We start from the raw sequence: 20075 nt of genomic DNA, 5'->3' as shown, positions 1-20075 counted from the left end.
CTCCCTTGCTGCTCTTCCGGGGTGGGGAGTTTTGGAATAACTGCTCTGTGCAACCTCCTCATGGCTGAACTGTTTGCCTTTTGGCCCATAACATCTAGGAGTAACCATCTTTTCATAATCACTGCCATTACAGCAGGAATGGAGAGTGGGGAAAGAGTTCTGAACTAGTAGGGCTGATTGCTCTAAAGCCGGTAATCCTGACACAAAACAACTTTGGTTTGACTGATGAAGAAAAGGCAGAATGGAGCCTGGTGTGTCTGTCTCATTGCTGTTCCCCACATTACGGACACGAGGCCCTAGTCCCAGGCATCAGCTGTTCTTTTGTGGCACTTCAAAACATGTCTTCTAAATGATCACTTTAAAACCAGTCTGTTTTCCCTTTTGGTTTCAGGTCTTCAAAGCTGCTGCGTGCTTTCTATGTCCCTTTCCTGTCCGAGCGGCATACGTCATATGCAAACTACACCATCCTTAAACCCCGGAAGTCAAAGCAAGCCAGGAAAAAAACAGGAGGTTAGCGACACACCTGCGGACCAAAAAGGATCAACCAATATTGTCGGCCAGCTGCTTAAACTTTCCTAGAAAAAAACAATGCTTGTAAGATTCATTAATAAAGGTTTCCCACCCAGTGATTTCACTCCGCAAGCCTCCAGCGGAGAAGAGTACATCATCTGCTCTCGGTTCTGTTCCTCTCTGCTCTGCCTGCACAACCCGTTTTCAGAACGTAGTGGTAAGAAACCGTTTGAAAATCCAGCAGCTGCCTACCTGCATTATTATTAGATAGAGCAGAGCAAAACTGAATAGCAAGAAATGACTATGTTAGACTGTGCGCCCGGGTACTGCCTGGCACCAGGAAAATTCACAGCCGCGCTCTCTCTCAATAGTCCTCATCTGCTAAATAGCTGCTTGCATACTCCCAGGAAACATTATTTGCAGATAACAGCATTTGGGGAAAACAAAAAACAAACCCCCGAAACAGCAGCACAGTAGAGGCAATGACTCTCTGAAATGCTAAGAATCTCAGCAAACAAGACAGTCCATACCATAGAGAAAAATCCCTCAGATCTCCCTGTCCAGGAGATACTTTCCAAGGAGAAACTTGCACTTTCAAACAAACTGTGATTTTTGTTAGTTATCTGTTTTAATGGGATGTGATTTCATTTGCCATGAGTTCTGTTTTCCTGGTTATGATCCTAGATATTGTGAAAACACAGGGGCTTCGTTTAATCTTATTGATTACTGTGTTTGTGTGTGTTTTTGTGTGTGTTTAAAGAAACATTTAATGTCCTTTGAATTCTTGTCTCCAGTGTGTAAAATGTCTGGAAACCATCTATGGGGTAAAAAGGGTTGTTAATTATTGTGATTCAGTTTCCCAAATCTACGAGGATGCGTACAAGTTCCCTTTTGTCAAAGACCCTCCGGAATGATGATGCAGTATGGAACTATACCTGAGTTTTTACAGTCCTGTACTATATTATGAACCAGATTACATCAGTCTTGTAGAAACCAGTGCAGGGGTCTGAGAGGGGGAATGTGGGTGAACTTTCCCTCAGTGCAGAGAGACAGACAGCACAAGCACGGTGCCCAACCTAAGCCCTATTCCGAGGGTTTAAATGGAACTTAGTAGTGCATAAGCTTGGAGCCCTGCCCGTGGATGGCCCATTTCATCCTGTGTGAATAGCACACGCATCAGAGAGAGCAGATGAGATTGGCTGTATGAGAGACTGGCGCAGAGAATGGTCTGTGAATAGGTTTGTCCATGTGTAGAGATGCAGTGCTGAAGTGGGGGGCTGCGGTGGTTGAACGGTGAGTGTATATGATGGAAAGCAAACACCGGTGGCTGTGTAGGGCAGGTGTATCTTTCAGCACGTTTGCAGGTCAATAGCTGAGCAAGCTGCTGTACCAAGGTCAAAAGGGCAGACAGTGCAGCAGTGTGGCTCTGATTTAACATGACACTATTGGGTCAGAGCTGGAGAAGTCAGGAAAGGAAATAGTGCAACACTCAGAGAACCATGCATGGCTTTAATCTGGAAAATTACATTTGAAATGTAGTAGAGGACACTAGACTTCCCTTTGTCTGTTCAGTCCCGTGCACTCACTAGGGATGAGTATTGATGAAGTGCTTAAGTCACCACTCGGCTACATTTCCTCTTGCATAGTTGCAGGGTTGGCTGCTTACTGCCCCGGATATTTTATTTAACTCTTTTTTTTTTTCTTTTTTCTTTTTTCTTTTTTTTTTTTTTTTAAGGTAACTCTGCAGCAGGGACCAGCGGAGAAGGAGAGGGAACAATATGCATGTGATGCTCAGCATGTTCTGAGAAACAGGCTCTTTCAAAGTGTGTCAGATTGGTCACCCCAAATCACTAGTCACTTTTGAAACTCTTGGCCAGGTGGTGGTGATTCTTGGGCTCCTCGGCTGTGGGAGCTAGTAAGTGTCTTCCTTCAGATATGTGATAACATCAAGGAGTCTTTCTTTAAGTCTTTCTAGTTATTGCTGTGGATGTGTAGGGTTTCATATGGTTAGCGAGCGGGAAAGCAGGTTGGCCAAGCCTTCAGTTCAGAGCCTTAATGCTCTCATTAAGGTCTGAATGCCACAGTGACTGCCTTGTTGACTCTGTAAATGCTGTAAGTGTTGTTTCTCTGCTTTGCTGTAATTTCACGCCCGAGGACCTTGTTACTTTAGGTAAAAGTCACCCTGTGAGCTGGTGTGCAGAACCTCCCTCCACCCAAGTTTGGCTTAGCATTCAGCACACTTAGACAAACTTGTTCTCTAGATCTTGTTTCTGTAGTCAGGTTGACAGTGTACCCGTTGTGATCAACAGCAAGGCATATGGAGTGTCTGTCACTTGGCTGAGGAAAAAATGGCATGTGGGACTCCAGACTAAATTGACATGCAGTTGAAATGCAGGTGGAGGTTGCTGTGTGAAAGCGCATCAAGTATTTTGATTTTGCATTTTGTTATTTTTTAATTAACTTCACTACATTGAAGGCAAATGTTAGACTGTACAAAGCATGATCGGTAAAAAGCCCCTGCATGCCTTTTTGTTGCCTGGGTGATTGATACATTAAGGATGAAATTCTCCCCTGTACAGAGGAGCAGTACAAAGCCTGTGCATTATTAAAATCCTGTTTTGAAGGCTTATGTGGGACATACGTGGCATACAGGATTTGGGCTTGCCCTCTGTAGAGGGGTGCTTTTTACCCTGTGCAAATAGTGTCTGTCCCTATAGAGTCTTTGGTATAACAACATGGGAATTTCCCTCTTAAAAATCCCAGTCTTTACAGTAAACTAATGTCTTAAATGTCTTAGGTAAATTTGCCTGGGAGACAAAACTGCAATGTTGCAGGTCAACACTGAATGTCAGCTTAATGCTCCCATTTGTTTCTTTTTAATGGTTTCCCCACCCCACATGTTAACATTCCTTTAATAAGGCTCTGTTGTGTCACACCAGTGAATCTAAACCAAAACTTCCATCCTATCTGCTTCCCCCACCAGTGTTTCCATCTATAAATGGAACACTGAAACAAGGAACACAGTTAGACAGTCTATTGCGTACCTCTCTTTGGTGGTGTCTCACTGTCCCAGCCTTTACTGTCATGTTTACTGTGAAAAGATAGTCCAGGAAACATCTGTTTTCAATTATTGTGCCTGCTCCACCCTTTCTTCCCGTTTAATTCCTTTTTGCAGACCCTGACAGCTTCACATTAAATGGGAGTGATCAGCATCTCCAAGAAAAAGGCAGCAACCACCCTGTTGCTGTATGAAGAACTGCACTTGGGTCATATTAACAGATGTTGATTTCCCATCCATTGGAAGGTGAAGCTAGGAACACTCACAGGTGGTGGTATCATATTTGCTTCATGGTAGCACTGAGAGGCTCTAGTCAAGATAGAGGCCCAATTTTGTTGGTTGATCCCACGTCCTGCAGTGCTTACAACCAAAACAGACAAAGGAAGCTTTATTAGCCCCATTTTACAGGTGAAGCACAGTGAGATCAAGGACTAGCCCATGGTCATATAGGGAGTCAGTGGAAAAGATGGGAATCAAACTGGGTCCTAGTCCAGTGGCTTAACCCCCCAAACCATCCTTCCTCGGACCGGGCAGAGCCTAGCAGCCCTACAGCTGCTTTCTGCACATATGGCCCAGAAAGTAGAGTCTAGGAAACCTCAGGTCTCCCTGACTTCCTTTCCTGCTGGAGCAATGGTCTCCCATCCACCTAGCACAGCAGTCTCTGGAAATAATTCTGAAGCTGTAGCGCAGTGCAGAGGCATCTGGAACGCCCGCACGAGGCCATTTGCTCTGGAAAGGTAACGCTGCTCTTAGCGGTGCTTTCATCATGGGGTATGCAGAGCAACAGGTGATCTTTCTGACAGGAAAACGTTAAGGCTCCCTTCTGTTAATAATTCATAGCTCAGAGCTGTTGGGCTTTGCGCAGCGCCGACATTTTAAGCAAATAATCAATAATGAGAAGAGAACAGTACTTCTAAATAAATGCATTCAGTGGAATGAGCTGCCCAAGGAAGCTGCGCTGCACAATATGTGTCTTCATGTGTAATGGGGTGGGGGAGTGTTGGGATGGGAGGGAAAGAGCAGTACTGACTGCTGGGGTTTCCTAACACCTTCCTGCCTTCTCAGGATAAATTACCTTGCTTTTGAAATGTGGATTTGCAGAGATTTCCAAAAATGATGGCCTTCCCTTTGTAAAAGGTTTCATTGTTTGCTTGGTGCTTATACAATTTTTTTGTTTTGTTTTTCCTTTGACCCTAATAAAATTAAACTTTGTGATCTAGTTGTGGGCTTAGGCAATTTTCATATGGTTAATTTATGACCCATTTAAAAAAAAAATAAGGTCTTGTGATTTGCAAGCCTTGTGGGTGAAGGATTAAACCTGCAAATTGCTAAACTGCTTCCATCTGATTTCCAAGTCACTTAGGTTCAGCAACTCACAGGCAGGAACCAGGACTCAGAGGGGGGCCAAGGCCAGACCCATTGCCTCACAGGTTGGTGCTCTGTCCTGCCATGCAGACAATCTGAGTTTGACTCTCTGGTCCGTTTCCAGTCTCAGGATGAGGAAGGGATACTTCATAGATACTATGGATGGAGAAACAACTCATTGGAATCTGGCTTGAGAGACTGATGGTTCTCTGCTGCATTCTGACTGGCTGTTTGAAACACAAGACGTCACAGTAATGTGTTAACTATCAACAGTGCCTGGCTTCACACGCACAAAATCCCATTGTGTCTTCATTGTCTATTTGGGGTGGTAGTGGGTGGGCAAAAGATAGGGCGCTTGACCTCATCACCTCTCAGCCTCACCATCATGGCTGGTGGTGGGGGACATGCAGGGATGAAGGAGAAAAAGCAGTAGTTCACTATTGCCCCTTTATTTGAAGGGTCAAGCTGCTCATTCACAGCAATGGTTTATGGCCCTATCCGCCATTTGTAAACATGCTGGAAGAGCTGGGTATTTGGGGGACAAGAAGGGGGTGCAAAAGGAATCTCTGATGCCCTGCAGTTAAAAGACTCACTCATCCATTAGTAAAAAGAAAAGGAGGACTTGTGGCACCTTAGAGACTAACCAATTTATTAGAGCATAAGCTTTCGTGAGCTACAGCAGGAAGTGAGCTGTAGCTCACGAAAGCTTATGCTCTAATAAATTGGTTAGTCTCTAAGGTGCCACAAGTCCTCCTTTTCTTTTTGCGAATACAGACTAACACGGCTGTTACTCTGAAACCTGTCATCCATTAGTGTTTTTAGCCTAGTGTTTCCAAACACACTCAAGGCATGTGCCAACAGCTCTCTAGCTGTAGCTTAATTCTGTATTAGATCATCCAGTTTTCCTTTGTTTGCCAGGATATGGAGCATTGACTATGGGAATGCTGGGGAAGAGAGATATACAGGTTCCAAAATACACTGATGGAAAAAATTAGTTTCTGCAAAGTAGGTTTTTCTCCTTGTGTCCTAAGGCGGGAGTTTAGGTGCATTTCAATTCAGGTCCTTTGTTGCATGTGTACTACCAATACTCAAACGAAACATACTCCCAAAGCCAGATCCATGGATATGTTGATCATTAATGTGATGTGTGTTTCAATACATATTTGCTGCTTTTCGAAGAAGACGGCTTGTGCAGATCTGCAGTGGGATGACTGTAATTTCTCTTTACTAATGAGGATTTCTCTTGGCCAGAGTTCTTCTTTTCATTTATTGAGAAGAATTTTGTGAATTAATTCAATGCACATAAAAGTCAGAGGCTGGATTAGCAGGGTGTTGCAGGACAGGGATGAGGTGCACAGGAACTCAGGAATGGAGTAACAGTGGGTGCTGAAGTTCAGAACTGAATGTGTTGTCAGAGCTGTGGAAAGCCTCAGGCCTAGCATCAGGGAGTGCTGCAGGTCAGAATTCAGGTGCAGTTGGCAGAGCTGTATGAGTGCAGGACAGGACTGAGGTCCATTGGCAGCTGTTTTGTTTTGTACAGAACTCATTTGAAAGCTGATTTCACTGTTTGGTAGGAATTTTGAATACACAGTGAGTGGACTGCCTTAACTGAGGACATTTTATGACCAACGTAGCAAAGTCCAGTAAAACTGTAGAAAAATGAGTTTATTTCCAATATGGACCTTGCCAAGGTACAGATATACATGCCACTTCTTAGCGCAGCCTATTCTCCTGCCCTGCTCTCTACATGGGATAAAGACTCCTGTACTTGTAATCCTGGGCCAGCAGCTCTAAATGGAGAGACTCTTGATACCATTCCAATGGGGAGATGAGATCAGTTCCTTTCTGATTGCTGCTCACCTTAGAGAATGTGCGAGGGCTGGGAGTCTGAGATAGGTGCTCCAAAAACAGACAGTCCAAGTACTGGATTCCACGTCATGCCAAGTGAAATGCAGGTGATAGGTTGCGTATTTAGTCACTGTAGAAGGGATCAGCACCATTGTGAAAAGCAGCTGTGGTAATGAAATTCTCCTTTTTACTCAAGCTCCTGTTTCTGGAGAAGACAGCTGTGAATTTCATTCCCCTTCAGCATCTGAGCGTCATCCCAGCCCCACTGAGATTCGGTGCATGTCCCTGTGAATAACTGCACGTCACTATTCGCTTGCACGGAGAGGAGCTAATGGGGCCCCAGCTGTCTCCTTCACAAACTCCAGCTGTGACTGCAGAGCAGCAAAAAAGGTCAGCCTGGATGGAAGAGATGAAACAGCATAACAACGAGGGCCCAGGCTGATGTGTCCCCTCTGCTTCCCCCTCCCCCAGTCCTCTCCAGCCACTGATCGCTTGCGAGAACACCCGTAACTCAAACCTGCAGTTATCGACTCGCTGGACCAATGGGGTGTTCCAGGACAGGGCTGAGGTGCATTGGCGGCTGTGGTAGACAGCACTGTCGGAGACTGAGAAATGTGGATGCTGGGTTCTAATCCTGGCTCTGAGGGGCAGCATGGGCTCACGGCTAGCTGTGGGGCTGGGACTCCTAGATTCTGTTCCAGCTCTGTTGCTGCTGACTTGTTACTTAGGTTCATGAAGCATGTTGGAGACGTTAAGTCTAAAAAGGATTTAAAAGGCAGACTCCTAATGTCACCTGGAAGAATGTGACAAACTCCTCGTTTCTCCAGGGTGTAAATAAGAGGCTGTTTTGATTTTTTTTTCTGTTTTTAATAGTCCCTTGTTCTTGTCATAGGCACATGCTCCTCCTGCCTGGGGTGAGCAGTGGGGAGCCTGTGGCCCCCTTCCCTGCATTGTATATGTTTGAGAAGCCCCTGTGGGGTTTCTTCAGCATGAGTCATCCTGTGGAGAACTGGGCTGTGACTAGAGCCCAGTTCCATCTGGGTAATGAAGGGGGGTCCCACGCCAAGGATGTATTGCCTTAGAGCACCCTATCCAGAGGCTGCCCCATTCAGTGTACCGCAGCCAGGAGCTCCTTCCCCACACAGCACCTGAGTTTGAAAGAACCAGCAGGGCCATTGAGTGCCACAGGAAATAGATTCCACTATGAAATACTGAGGCATCACGCTTTGCTAGTGGGAAGTGTTGGGCTCAGCCTGGAAGACAATTGGTGCAGAGCCTGTGGAGAGATCCCTACAGTTCAGTCCCGCTGAAGCTCTGAGCAGCTGTCACCATCATTGTCCCGCAGCTCTGGGCAGAGCGATGGTCCCAGAATGCTCTGGGTGACCCAGTGAGCATGAGGTGAAACCTCTCTTACCTGGGAAGAAGGCAGGTGGGGTGCTAAGTCCCTGATGAAGCAGCATTGAACCATCTGCTATACAAGTCGGGCTCACGGGATTGGCAAAAAGATTCAAACTGACCAAAAATCTGCAGGAAAATCTCAGCCTGGCCCAAGCCTGAGCAGCTGCTCACTGACTCCTTTAATTCTGTGGCTGAAAACAGCTGTTGAACATGGAGCAGAGTCTCTGCTCAGGCCACTGAAGTTCCTGTTCCCTTCCCATCTGATCAGTTGGACTTTTCAATTTCATTACATACACTTGGTGCTGAAGGCTGTATCCTCCACCCCTGCATGTATCCCGTTGTTCAAAAAGCATGCTCCCTTGGAGGCAGCGTGGGCTAATGGATAGAGTATTGCACTGGAACTCAGGAGAGCCGGGTTCAAATTTTGGCCCTGCTGTGATCTTGGGCAAGTCACGCTTTGCTGTGCTTCTGTTTCCCCTCTTGCTCGATGTCTGTTCAGAATGCAAATGCTTCAGGATTGGGATTGTTTCTCACGCTGTGTTTATACAATGCCTAACACAGTGGGGACCCTGATCTCAGTTAGGTTGTAATACAGATAAATAGTAATAAGTGCTGTGGGTCAGGAGCAGGGAAGGCTTTGCATAGCCAGAAGATGTGCCTATCTCTGGATGTTCTCATGGGGGTTCTTAGTTCAGTTCCCAGGAGCAGGGGACCAGCATGATGGGCATATTTACCTGGCTTACCGGAGGAGTCCTTCAGATTAGTTTGCAAACTCCAGTTTGCTAAAATGTCCCTGTCCTGAATACCCCACTCAGGATAGATGGCGCCTTGAGTGTCCTGCTGGCAGGGAACCAGAGTGCAGCTGGACAGAGTCCCTTTTCTAATTCATGACTTCTCAGGAACTCGTTCTGGGGACTGGCTGCTTTATGCAATGCTGTATGAATCATGCAATAAACAAGTCCAAGCCCTATTATTAGACTTTGGAAACTGCTGCCTTAGAGACAGTTTTGCTTATAAGTATCCATGATTATCTCTCTCTGGCTCTTCACTATGGATGCTGTCATGAAAAAAAAAAAATCTTTGCCTCTCAGGATTTAATCTGCCCCTATTGCTGCCGCTTCCCCACCTGAGCTCACGCTCCTAAATTACAGCCTCCCAGTTGCTTGCTGTGCTAATCAGCCGTTTGCTGTGACTTTAGCAGCGTGGTGAGTCTCGGATATTTCCGATGGAGAGAAAACACAGAAGCAATAAACAACTCAGCTGAACCCTTGCCATATATGTTACAGTCTGTCAATATCCAATCCAGCTGCTCATCCAGAGGGAGGATGGTCTTGTGGCTAAAATGGATCTTCCCTGCTTTGCCCCAGCTCCTTGTGGGACCTTGGCCAAGTCACTCAGTCTCTCTGTGGGTCAGTTCCCTGTCTATAAAATGGAGATAATGGTTCTTACTTTCTCCCACCCATTGTCTGTCTTGTCCACTTCAGGCCTGATCAGTGGAAAATATTAATATCAATGGGCGTTGTGAGCTCTTCAAGGCAGGGACTGTCTCTTACTATGTGTATATACACAGCACCTGGCACGATGGAGCCACGATCGTGTTTGGCACCCCTAGGTGCTACCCTAATACAGATAATAAATATTCCCTACATGACAAATCAATACCCAGCCCAGCTCCCGCCCTCGCCCTCCTGTCTGTGCTGAATCTATTTCAGCTTGCTACATTGGTTTGACCCGCGTGCTTTTAAGCCCTATGGGTTCTGGCTTTAGATTTTCCGGCAGCGATGATCCTGCATTTTCTGCATTGAGTGTTTGTCCAAGTCCCCAGAGCAAAGCTTTTCTTCGGTGTCCAGGACTCTTATTATCGTCTTTAGTTACCAGCACAGAGCTAAACTCTTAACCAGAGACAGAATTCAGGCAGCCTGAACAGATCCGAGCCTAATCCAGACAGGCGCAGAGTAGATGGGAATCCAAAGAAGGGGATAGAACTTTTTTAAAAAAAAAAATGAATACAGTTGTTGAGTTGTGGCTTGTCAGAGGTGAAGTGTCAAGAGAAGCTGCTGAGCACTTTGTTCCCTGAACCACAGCAGCGCAGCCCTGCGACCACCTCTGAAGAAGGCCCCCCTCTCAACACACCTGTAATTTAGGGTCATATGGTTGGCGCTTCAGTAGTGACTGTTCGGGTTGCCGTTGTCATCAGACCCTATCGTCTTGTCTGCAGCGTTCTCAGCCGTGGTTGATCGCTGGTTGTGCTCCACCCACGGTAGCAACTGTGGAAGCTTAGGGTGGTCCGAGCCTGGGCCTTGCCATTGCGGTGTTTGATCCAGCACAAACATAAATTCGTGTTGATTCCCCACCCCTGGCTCTGCACCGTGCAGTCCTGCTGCTGGTGGTGGAGCGGCCCCAGGGGTGCAGATTGTGGCTATGAAGTTGTTCAGCGTGGACGCAGCCTCAGATGAGCCGCTGGTGTTACGGGTGCCAGTGGCTGGCAGCTTATCTGTTGGTCTGAAGCAGCCGCCTCTGCAGAGCGAGATGGGAGTGGAGGCCGCCGTGCCTGTCGCGCCCCTTCCCCGGGCGGCAGCGCGTGCTCCTTTCCATCTGGCCGACCTGCACGGGGAGATCGCTGTGGAGCAGATGAGCAGCAAGAAAAGGAGCCAACTCCAAAGCAGGAGCGTGACCCCAAGCAGAGTAGAGGGGCCTGGCACGGCACCTGGTGTCGGGGATGAGCACAGGCCTGACTCGACCTCCTCCAGCCATTCCAGAAGGATACCAGAGAAAGCCAGGTTGCTGTAAGCCCTGCTGGGCCCCTTTTTTATTGCATTTTCTGCTTTCCCTGCTGCCGCCGCCACTTCAGAAGGTGCCACGTGTTCGGGCAGCTCCTGGGCTTCACTTGCCCCCAGCCTGGACCAGTGAGCAGGTCCCACCCAGCTGAGAGCGCAGTGGGTAATCTCCTCACCGGGGAGATGGAGCCCAGAGCTGTTCAGCAGCAGTGAGTGCCACTGAGGGGACTTGCAGGGAATTCTACGCAACTCACAGGCTGAACTCTCTCCTCTGGTCAGGTATCAGGGCTTAGGGTGGGTGGTGGTGTGGGGGACGGGAGGTGGAGCTGGAAGTGTAGGGGGGAAACTGAGGGCGAGATTTGGGGATTCTGCCCCACAAACTCCATATTAGTTTCGCACCACTGGCCTTGGTTGCTAACAATGGCTGGCAGCTCTTCCTTGTCCTCTCCTCCACCCCCGGCAATCAGTGCACAGTTAATGGATTGGGGGTGCGGGGGTGAAGGGTTAATGTTTTAGCTGCCTTTGCTGTCCCTCTACCCAGGATCTGTCCCATTGCCAAAGCCCTGACGTGAACCTTGCTGAGGTTTTGTTTTTTTCCTTTTAAAACTAGAAATGGCTAAAAAGGGCTGCTTCTTTTTTTCTTCTCCAAACTAACAATGTTTAAAACGCCGTTTGCAAATGAGTGACCAAGCCCCACCCCCAGGCAGAGGAGCAGGATAGGTTGATTGGGCAGGCAGTCTGAGAAGTGATGCTCTGGAGCCGGTTCAGCCAGCCCCCACTAGAGGGCGTCCTGCTCTAAGCAAAGTGGGCGAGGAACAGGATGGTTCTGGCCTCTGTGCTGGGAGGGGTGGGTTAGATTCCTGCCCTGCTGTGGGGATTCTCTCGCTGTGCTAGAAGCCGGGACAATGGGGCTGTGACTTCAGTAGCAGGGGCTGCAACTTTGCAGCTGTGCCTCAGGGATGATGTCCTCATTTGGCCCTGGCGGGGATCCCACAGGACTTGGGGAGCTCCCTTGCTGCCCTCCAGCAGCAGAACAACAGCCTGGCGTTTCCTCTCCTGAGCAGAAGGTGCAATGGCTGCAGAACATCCAGCCCCTTGAATTCCTTCCCGTTCCTGTCCCTGACCCTCCCCCACAACTCCCAGCGGTGGGGCGGGGACGAGGTTTCGCCATCAGGTGCTGTGCATCCCGTGGCCATAAAATGAGCCTGACCCAAAGGAGATGCTCTAGGATGGCGCAGGATGCTCAAAAGGGGCCGAGCCTGCAACCGAGCCCTGTGCTCGGGAGACCCAGGCATCCAACAGGATGCATGCCAGGGTGGCGCAGCTCAGGGACATAGGAAAGGTGGTTTTGTGCCAATTGCACCTTCATGTTCACCTGATCTGGGAAGCCGGAGGGGGTGCTGATTGCTCCATGAGTGGGGTGGTTTGTCTCTGGTTGCTGTAGTAACTGGGGTTTCTTTTGTCTGTCACTCTGACTCAAGCGAGTGCAAAGTGGGCAGAATTCACTGTAGTTTCTGATGAGTAGGGCAGCTGCTCTCAGACTGGCTAGATGCCCACCTGGATAAATCCCACCCTGAGGGTCAGTGCCTTGGCTCCTCACACATAGTTGCAACTCAGGTTCTTTTCTACAGCTGCTGTAAATGTCCTTTCCTCAGTAGGTTCCAATCTGGGAGAGGCTCCTAGGAGCAAGTTAATCTTGCTGAGTTCCTGATCCCTAGATGCAGGTCACAGTGTGTGTGTGTGTCTGTCTCTGAGAACAGGACCCAGCTGGAATGAGCTGTACAAGTTCAGTCCCCTCGTGGTTCATCAATTCCCCTCGTTTATCAAAGGAATGAGTAGAATGTATCAGGCCCTGAGCGGCTGGGGTGAGTAAGCAACCCACGGCTTGCTGTGCCATTTGGTCTGAGCCCAGCCTGCAGTGTGATGCGCTCCAGGCTAGTCTGCTCCTAGCTTTGAGTCTCCCATCTCCTCTTCAGTTGGCTCAGGAGAGCACGCTGGCTTCCTGAAGTCCTGGAAATCAGTGTGGAACCTTTTGTTTTGTGTCGAATTCCTGTGCAGGTTGGATGGCAGCCCAGCTGAGAGAGAGCCCCCTGTGGAGCTGAGACGCTGGTATTTGTGCTCTGCAGAGTTCCTCAGACAACAGACGCTGAAACCTGCAAACCGTTGATAGTAAAATGGTCAATCAAGGCAGGAGATGCTGTCGCTAAAGAGACTAGGAATAGCGAAATTCCTGACACTGTCCAACTATCCTGGGGAATCTCCTTCATCCACTGCAGAGAGGACTAGTGTTGATGGTTAGAGTGCAGGAAAAATGAAAATCTTAACCAGGGCCACCTGCCTCCCAGCAGAGCAAGCAACCCTGTTTTTAGAGCAAACTGGGAGACTTTGCTTTCTAATGGGGATTATCCCTGGATTTCATTTACTCTAGTGTTGGGAGATTATCCTCAGATAATCAGTAACTGGAAGGAAAATAATGATTAATTGCTTGACTTCAGTTAGCCTGCCTTCTCCCCTGCCTTGCAAAATCTGCTGCCGTGTTTATCTTTTTGGCAGCCAAAGATAAGTAGTTATTCCCATTTGGGCAGGGGCCAACACAGAGTCCAAAACATTCCTAAAATGCACTTGTCTTTCTGCTGCAAACTTCCCAGCAATAACAGGACCACAGACTAGAGCTGAAATTCCCATCCCTGGAATTAGTCAAACTTGGCTCTTGGGAATGTCCTGTCAGGAACAATCCTGAAATGGCCTTGAGTGGGCTGTAGGGAACAGTCATGCCCTGGACAGGGAAGAGCTGGAGGATCCCTGTGCACTTTAATCTACTCCCATTTCAAAGTGGGATAGATTAAAGTGTATTACAGAACTTTTGAGTGTGCAGCAGCAGGATCCACACAGATACTTAGTGCACAGCAAGGTAGCGTGGGGTAGATTTACAAGCTGTAAGCGTCCTTCCCATTTCTAAATTCTGTGTTCCTTGAAATGGCATGGGAGAAGGACATGAGACAGATTGCACGCTGTACAACTTGGATCGTCTTTGACATCATAAAAATGCCAAATGAGCCCCTGGAATTCTAGCTCGAGAGGGATTACACAGCTTTGCAGTAATGTATTTTCTCCTAAACATAGAGAAAAGATAGCAGGGCACTGACGGGTGCTGTATTTCCCGTGGATTCAAGGTTATTTGTATGGCATCTTAAATGTCAATTGCTGCGTTAATGATTTACAGGGATAGCTGCGTGCCTGCGTCAGAGCCTTTGTTGTGAGAAGGAAGCCTCTGCTGCTGCTGGAGTTGTCTTATTCCCCCAAATGCCCTTGCGCCTTCTCTCTGCTTTGTGTGGTGTTTGCAGTGTCAGGTAGGCCGCAGCTCCGATTGCATTTCAATCCAGCTGACTTGGGACAGCTGGTGAGCATCGAAGCAAGAGGCTTACTTGACTAGGCAGAGGCAACAACAGACAGGTTTCTATGGAACCTGAAACAAATGACTACTGAGATCCTGGTATGACTTTGCCCATGGTCCTGGTGCTTAGAGTAACTTCTCTGTTCATTCTCCTTCAGTTATTTTAAATGAAGTTGCTTGAACATTAAATACTGATGCGGGATAGCATGTTCAGTCCTATGAACCTTAGTTTGCTGCAGACACACACTAAACAGTTCAGCCGCTCATAAGCACACCAAGAGAAGAAACAGATTAGAGAGGAAAGATAGTCCAGGGGTCAGGGCTCTGGTCTAGGGCTCAGGAGACCGACATTCAATTTCCTGCTCTAAGCTTCCTATGTGACCTTAGGCAAGTAACTTCGCCTCCCTGGGACTCCGTTCCCAATCCATACAATGGGGATAATAGGAAGATCCTGGATTCTATGGGTGCTATGAGGATAAATACATTAAAGTTTGGGAGATGCGCAGGTACTGTGGTAATGGGGGACGTCTCCTGTAAGTTTCCAACATGTCTCCAGCTTGCATGCATTTCCTAACATCTGAACGCAGACAGGCTTAGAGGTGCTTTTATCTGTGAACTGACCTTTTTTTCCATAGTGGTCTTTTGATACCAGTTTCCAGAAATATTCTTTGTTTACCGATTCTAATCTCTGTGTTCTTACTAAGCTGCAGGCACAATCGTCTATGCCAGAAAAGCCCCAACAGCAAGGGGAGCGTACTGGCTTCTTCCAATCAACCAGTCAATATTTGCTCTTCCAGGCAAGCTGTTAAAAATGCTGTCGCTCTCTTGTTTTGAGGTTTGTTTCTCCTCTCCTGCTGGAACGTTGCCCCAGAGCCGCTCAGGGTTGGTAGTCTTGTCTATGAAGCAACCGTGCCACAGACATTCACCGAAGGCTGAATGTGTGGGCTGCCTCTAATGATCTCCCAGGTCACATTTTGCTTTGTGTCTGGTGCATGGAGAGGACGTCCAGCCCGTGCTTCATATGCTCCAAGGGGAGGCTGCTGTTCAGGAAGGATAGCAAAAAGAGAGAGCTTATTAAGTCTAAGGGTGATATTCTGGCTCCACTGAAGTCCCTGACAAAACTCTGATTGGGAGTTCAATAGGGCTGGGAGTTCAATAGGGCTAGGAGTTCACCCTGAGTGTACAGCCAGGGGCAGCTAGACGAGGCAGAAGTGGAGATGTTACGTTGTGAAAGTGAAACACCTGCTAACAGCTCCACAGACATGCTTGGAATGGAGGTGAAGGTAGCTGTGTGATAAAAGCCACAGTAAAATCCAGTGTGTCAAGTGAAAGATACTGACTTGAGCACTGCTCACCAGAGCTGTCATACTGTCATGATGCGAGCTTTTCCTTGCAGTGAAGAGGCACCCTGAGGCAGATGTCAGTACCGTGCGGTGGGTGCTCAGTTAAACTATAGAATCAGGTCCTTGCGTGTCAAACTATACACATTGGGAGGCCTTTGCGGTGGAGCTGGGGAATCCTGACCTATCTATTCCCTTGCATTCTTGGCTCTAAATGCAGGGGAATGGTGACTTTCTCTCGGTGTTCCTAGTCATCCTCCTTTCTGATAAATGTGAATTGCTAGCACCGGTTCACTGCGGTGATTAGGGATGGAAGGTTGGATTTCAAACGTGTCTAGTTGACATAAGGGAGCACGTGCTGTTTGTGTGGGTGGCGCATCCTAGAACATTTTAGGGTCCTGTTCTCATAATGTTGGGCAAACTGTTCACAAACTTGTCTTTGCTTTTGGCTGAACTATTGTGAATTCTCTTTGTGCACCTTCTGCTTTGCCAGCAGCCACTGCACAGGGCTTTCTGGTGGCAGAGAGATGGAAATCAGGGAGCTAGAGATGGCAGTCATAGGCGTTGGGGAGAGTCTGTAGGCTACGATGGGGGCTGGCATAGTACTCACCAGTCGCTGGGTCCTACACAACAACAATCTATGTGGCACAGTTCACCTGAGAGATGAGTGAATGGCAGCTCTAACATTGACGTAGCAAGTCTGTCTTGCTTGCTTGCCTCTCTGAGCGAGGAGTGATTAGGTTGTGGGGAGAGTCGGAGATTGCTATAACATTGGGACATCAGATCCCACAGCCTTTAGGTTACTAGTTTCAATTCAGTGTTGCTGCATTGCGTTTCCATCAAGAATTATGAAGACAGCTCTGCCATAGATTGATGGGTATTAAACTGGCAACACTTTCCCTTAAGTACAATGGGAGAATTATAGCAAAACGTTGATTTATAGCTTCAGCATCACTTTGTATTCACGGGATGGAAGGACGTGTAATATGAGACGACATACAGCATGCATGGGTGATAAGTCCTTATTTACAGCTGCATGCTATAGGTGTATAATTCTCCAACTGCAACCTGTTCTGATCAGGGCACTGACATTCTCATAAGCAAACAAGAGAAATGTGGTCTAGATGAAATTATAAGGTGAGTGCACAACTGATTGAAAGATCATTCTCAGAGTAGTTATTAATGGTTCGTTGTCAATCCGGGAGGGCTTATCTAGTGGGGTATAGCAGGGGTCAGTGCTTCCTGGGTCCAGTCCGAAGCAGTATTTTCATTAATGACTTGGATAATGGAGTGGAGAATAAACTTATAAAATTTGTGGATGATAGCAAGCTGGGATGGGTTGCAAGCCCTTTGGAGGACAGGATTAGAATTCAAAATTACCTTGAAAAATTAGAGAATTGGTCTGAAATCAATACGAAGAAATTCAGTAAATACAAGTGCAAAGTACTTCACTTAGGAAGAAAAAATCAAATGCACAGCTACAAAATGGGGAATACCTGGCTAGGTGGTTGTACTGCTGAAAAGGATATAGGGTTTATAGTGGATCACAAATTGAATATCAGTCAACAATGTGATGCAGTTACAAAAAAGGCTAGCATTATTCTGGGGTGTATTAACAGGAGTATTGTATTTAAGACACAGGAAGTAGTTGTCCTGCTCTACCTGGCCCTAGTGCAGCCTCAGCTGGAGTGCAGGGTCCAGTTGTGAGCCCCACACTTGAGGAAAGATGTGGAGAAATTGGAGAGAGTCCAGAGGAGAGCAACAAAAATGTTAAAAGGTTTAGAGAACCTGACCTATGAGGAAGGGTTAAAAAACTAGGTATGTTGAGTCTTGAGAAAACAAGGCTATGAAGAGTCCTGCTAACAGTCTTCAAATACATTAAGTGCTGTTATAAAAGATCTATTGTCCTCCAGTGTTCACTGAAGGTAGAACAAGAAGTAATGGGCTTAATCTGCATCAAGGGAGATTTAGGTTAGCTATTAGGAAAATCCTTGCAACTCTAAGGGCAGTGAAGCTCTGGACTAGGCTTCGGAGGGAGGTTTTAAAGAAGAGGTTGGACAAACACCTCTCAGGGATGGTCCTGCCTCAGAGCAGGGGCCTGGACTTGATGATTTCTTGAGGTTCCTTCCAGACCTACATATTTATGATTCTATATTTCTCTCCTAAGCCCTGTGCCACAGTGCAGGCTTTAAAAGCCAGTTACTAGAAATATTTGTGCGTGATGCGCTCTCTCTCTCCTTTTGCAGAAGAGAGAGTGATAGCTGGCAGACTGTGCTTAGAGGCTTTCACTTGATCCCATACCTTCTCAGAATGTAAATTAAGCAGACACACAAGCTTCAATAAAAAGAGTTGATTGTGCAGCCAACATGCAACCGTGTCAAATCACAGCAGGGAAGACTGCCCATGTTTCCTTACAACACAAACCGTATTGGTAATTGTCAAAGGGTCCTTACACACACGTTCTGTGAGGAGTTCTGCCACTCCCATTCAGACTGCTGTGTAGCAGGAGTCGGTACTGTACCGTTAGCTCTTAATGGCACAAAGCTGGGTTAGTATGACTCTCCACAGTGAAAGTTTGAGTTTGCATTGCCTGATTGCCTCCACAGGATGATCTGGAAGCGATGGTAGTGAACTTGGTCAATCACTTTTGGAAAGCCCAGATAAAGTATGTTTACTGGTTCCCCTTTATCAACTATTCTGCTGACACTCTGGGGGAATTTTAGTAGATTGGAGAGGCAAGACTTTGTTACAGAAGCCGTGTTGGTTTATCCTTATCTTATCATGATCTAGCTGTTTTATCATTCTGTTTTCAATGACTGTTTCAGTAAATTTTCTCATCACTGCAGCAAGTCTCTTGTAATTCCCGGGTTTTTCCCAACTTTTTTTTTCTTAAAGAGAGGTACAAAAGCTGCTACTATGCAGTTGTCTGGTATAGACATTGGTTGGCTTTCTTGTCCTTGATTCTGTTTCATTAACAAGAAACTTAAAAGATCTTTGCTGTGTGTGGAAGTTCTTTGGTCCCCGTGTCTGTGTCATCTGAGGTTGGTTCGTCAAAGTAAAATATTTGACTTTCATAAGAAGCTTTTCTTCTCCTGCCAGCTAGTGCCTTTAATTGCATTCTATATCAAGCCAAGTGAAATTCATCTCAACGTCCTTGGATTTGAAGCCAAAAAATCCCCTTTTGCAACATGCAGACTTTCCTGCTGGCTGAGTGAGCAGTTTCTGAGGGCCTGTTTACACGGGGAGGTTTAGCCACTGGGGTAGCTACACTGATGGAGCTGTACTGGTGCAAGCCTTTAGTGCGGAGTGTGCAGCACTTGTGTGAATGGTGGTTTGTATTAGGGTAGCTTACCTTGGTTTAAAACCCCAGGGCAGACCAGGCTGAAAAGGGCTCAGTGATTGAGCATTGCTCTGGCTTCCTTTCAGACAGAAGTTCTATATGAATCCACTACTTTATGTTTAAAGTACCTTGTGTAAGGTTGGCGTCTCTATTGTGGGATTCTTATGGCTGGATTGGAAGCCCTGAAGTGTGTAACAGACAGTAAACCACATCGAGACCTACCATGAGGGAAGTGGCTTTTACTCCTACAATCATTGGTTCTGTTCATGTGCATTTACATGGCACCCCACCCCCCATCATCCAGGGCCACTGAGTTCCTGCTTCCTAAAGATAGAAGCAGCAGGTTAGGGTAATTTCTCTTGTGCCTGAGCATGAAGGAATAATATGCAGCTGCAGCCTTGCTGATCTATGCAGCTGGGGTTGGGGGAGGGAATGAGTCTGTGTGCACTATCCTATTCTGATACCCAGGGTCTTTTAAATGGCTGCTTTTTGAATGGTTAAGTTGTGTTCCTCACTATAGTCAACTGAGTGCAGAGCTTAAACAAGGTGGTGCTGGTATTTTGCTGGGTTGACAGCTGCTTGAGTTTGGGTGGTTTTGATGCTAGACATTTTAAAGTACTAATTCATTCTTCATTGTGAATAGACACTGTTGAGGAATGGGAGTTCTAGAGAAAGATCACTTAAAGCTCTCCATATTCAGTGAAAAGAAAAGGAGGACTTGTGGCACCTTAGAGACTAACCAATTTATTAGAGCATAAGCTTTCGTGAGCTACAGCTCACTTCCTCAGATGCATATCGTGGAAACTGCAGCAGGCTTTATATATACACAGAGAATATGAAACAATACCTATTCCCACCCCACTGTCCTGCTGGTAATAGCTTATCTAAAGTGATTTCCAGCACAAATCCAGGTTTTCTCACCCTCCACCCCCCACACAAATTCACTCTCCTGCTGGTGATAGCCCATCCAAAGTGACAACTCTTTACACAATGTGCATGACAATCAAGCTGGGCTATTTCCTGCACAAATCCAGGTTCTCACATC

At 47.0% G+C, this 20075-nt stretch overlaps 1 protein-coding gene across 3 annotated transcripts in view; it reads left to right on the top strand.

Annotated features, from left to right (window-relative positions):
• Window positions 1-20075, top strand: part of ALG9 (ALG9 alpha-1,2-mannosyltransferase) — a 118781-nt gene that overhangs the window by 53262 nt on the left and 45444 nt on the right. The window contains exon 15 of one of the 3 annotated variants that reach the window (XM_073321219.1): window positions 3686-4863. The exons of 1 other annotated variant lie outside the window; for it this stretch is intronic. In XM_073321219.1, coding sequence (XP_073177320.1) covers window positions 3686-3692 — 7 coding nt within the window. In that variant the 3' untranslated portion in view covers window positions 3693-4863. Of the gene's footprint in view, window positions 1-391; window positions 1327-3685; window positions 4864-20075 lie in introns of those variants that run through there. One more of the 3 variants, XM_073321218.1, reaches the window with a different exon arrangement.

The sequence above is a fragment of the Lepidochelys kempii genome, chromosome 22, assembly GCF_965140265.1.
Source record: "Lepidochelys kempii isolate rLepKem1 chromosome 22, rLepKem1.hap2, whole genome shotgun sequence".
NCBI lineage: Eukaryota > Metazoa > Chordata > Testudines > Cheloniidae > Lepidochelys > Lepidochelys kempii.
The sequence above is the reverse complement of the archived record's forward strand: the minus strand, read 5'-3'. Positions and strand labels throughout refer to the sequence as shown.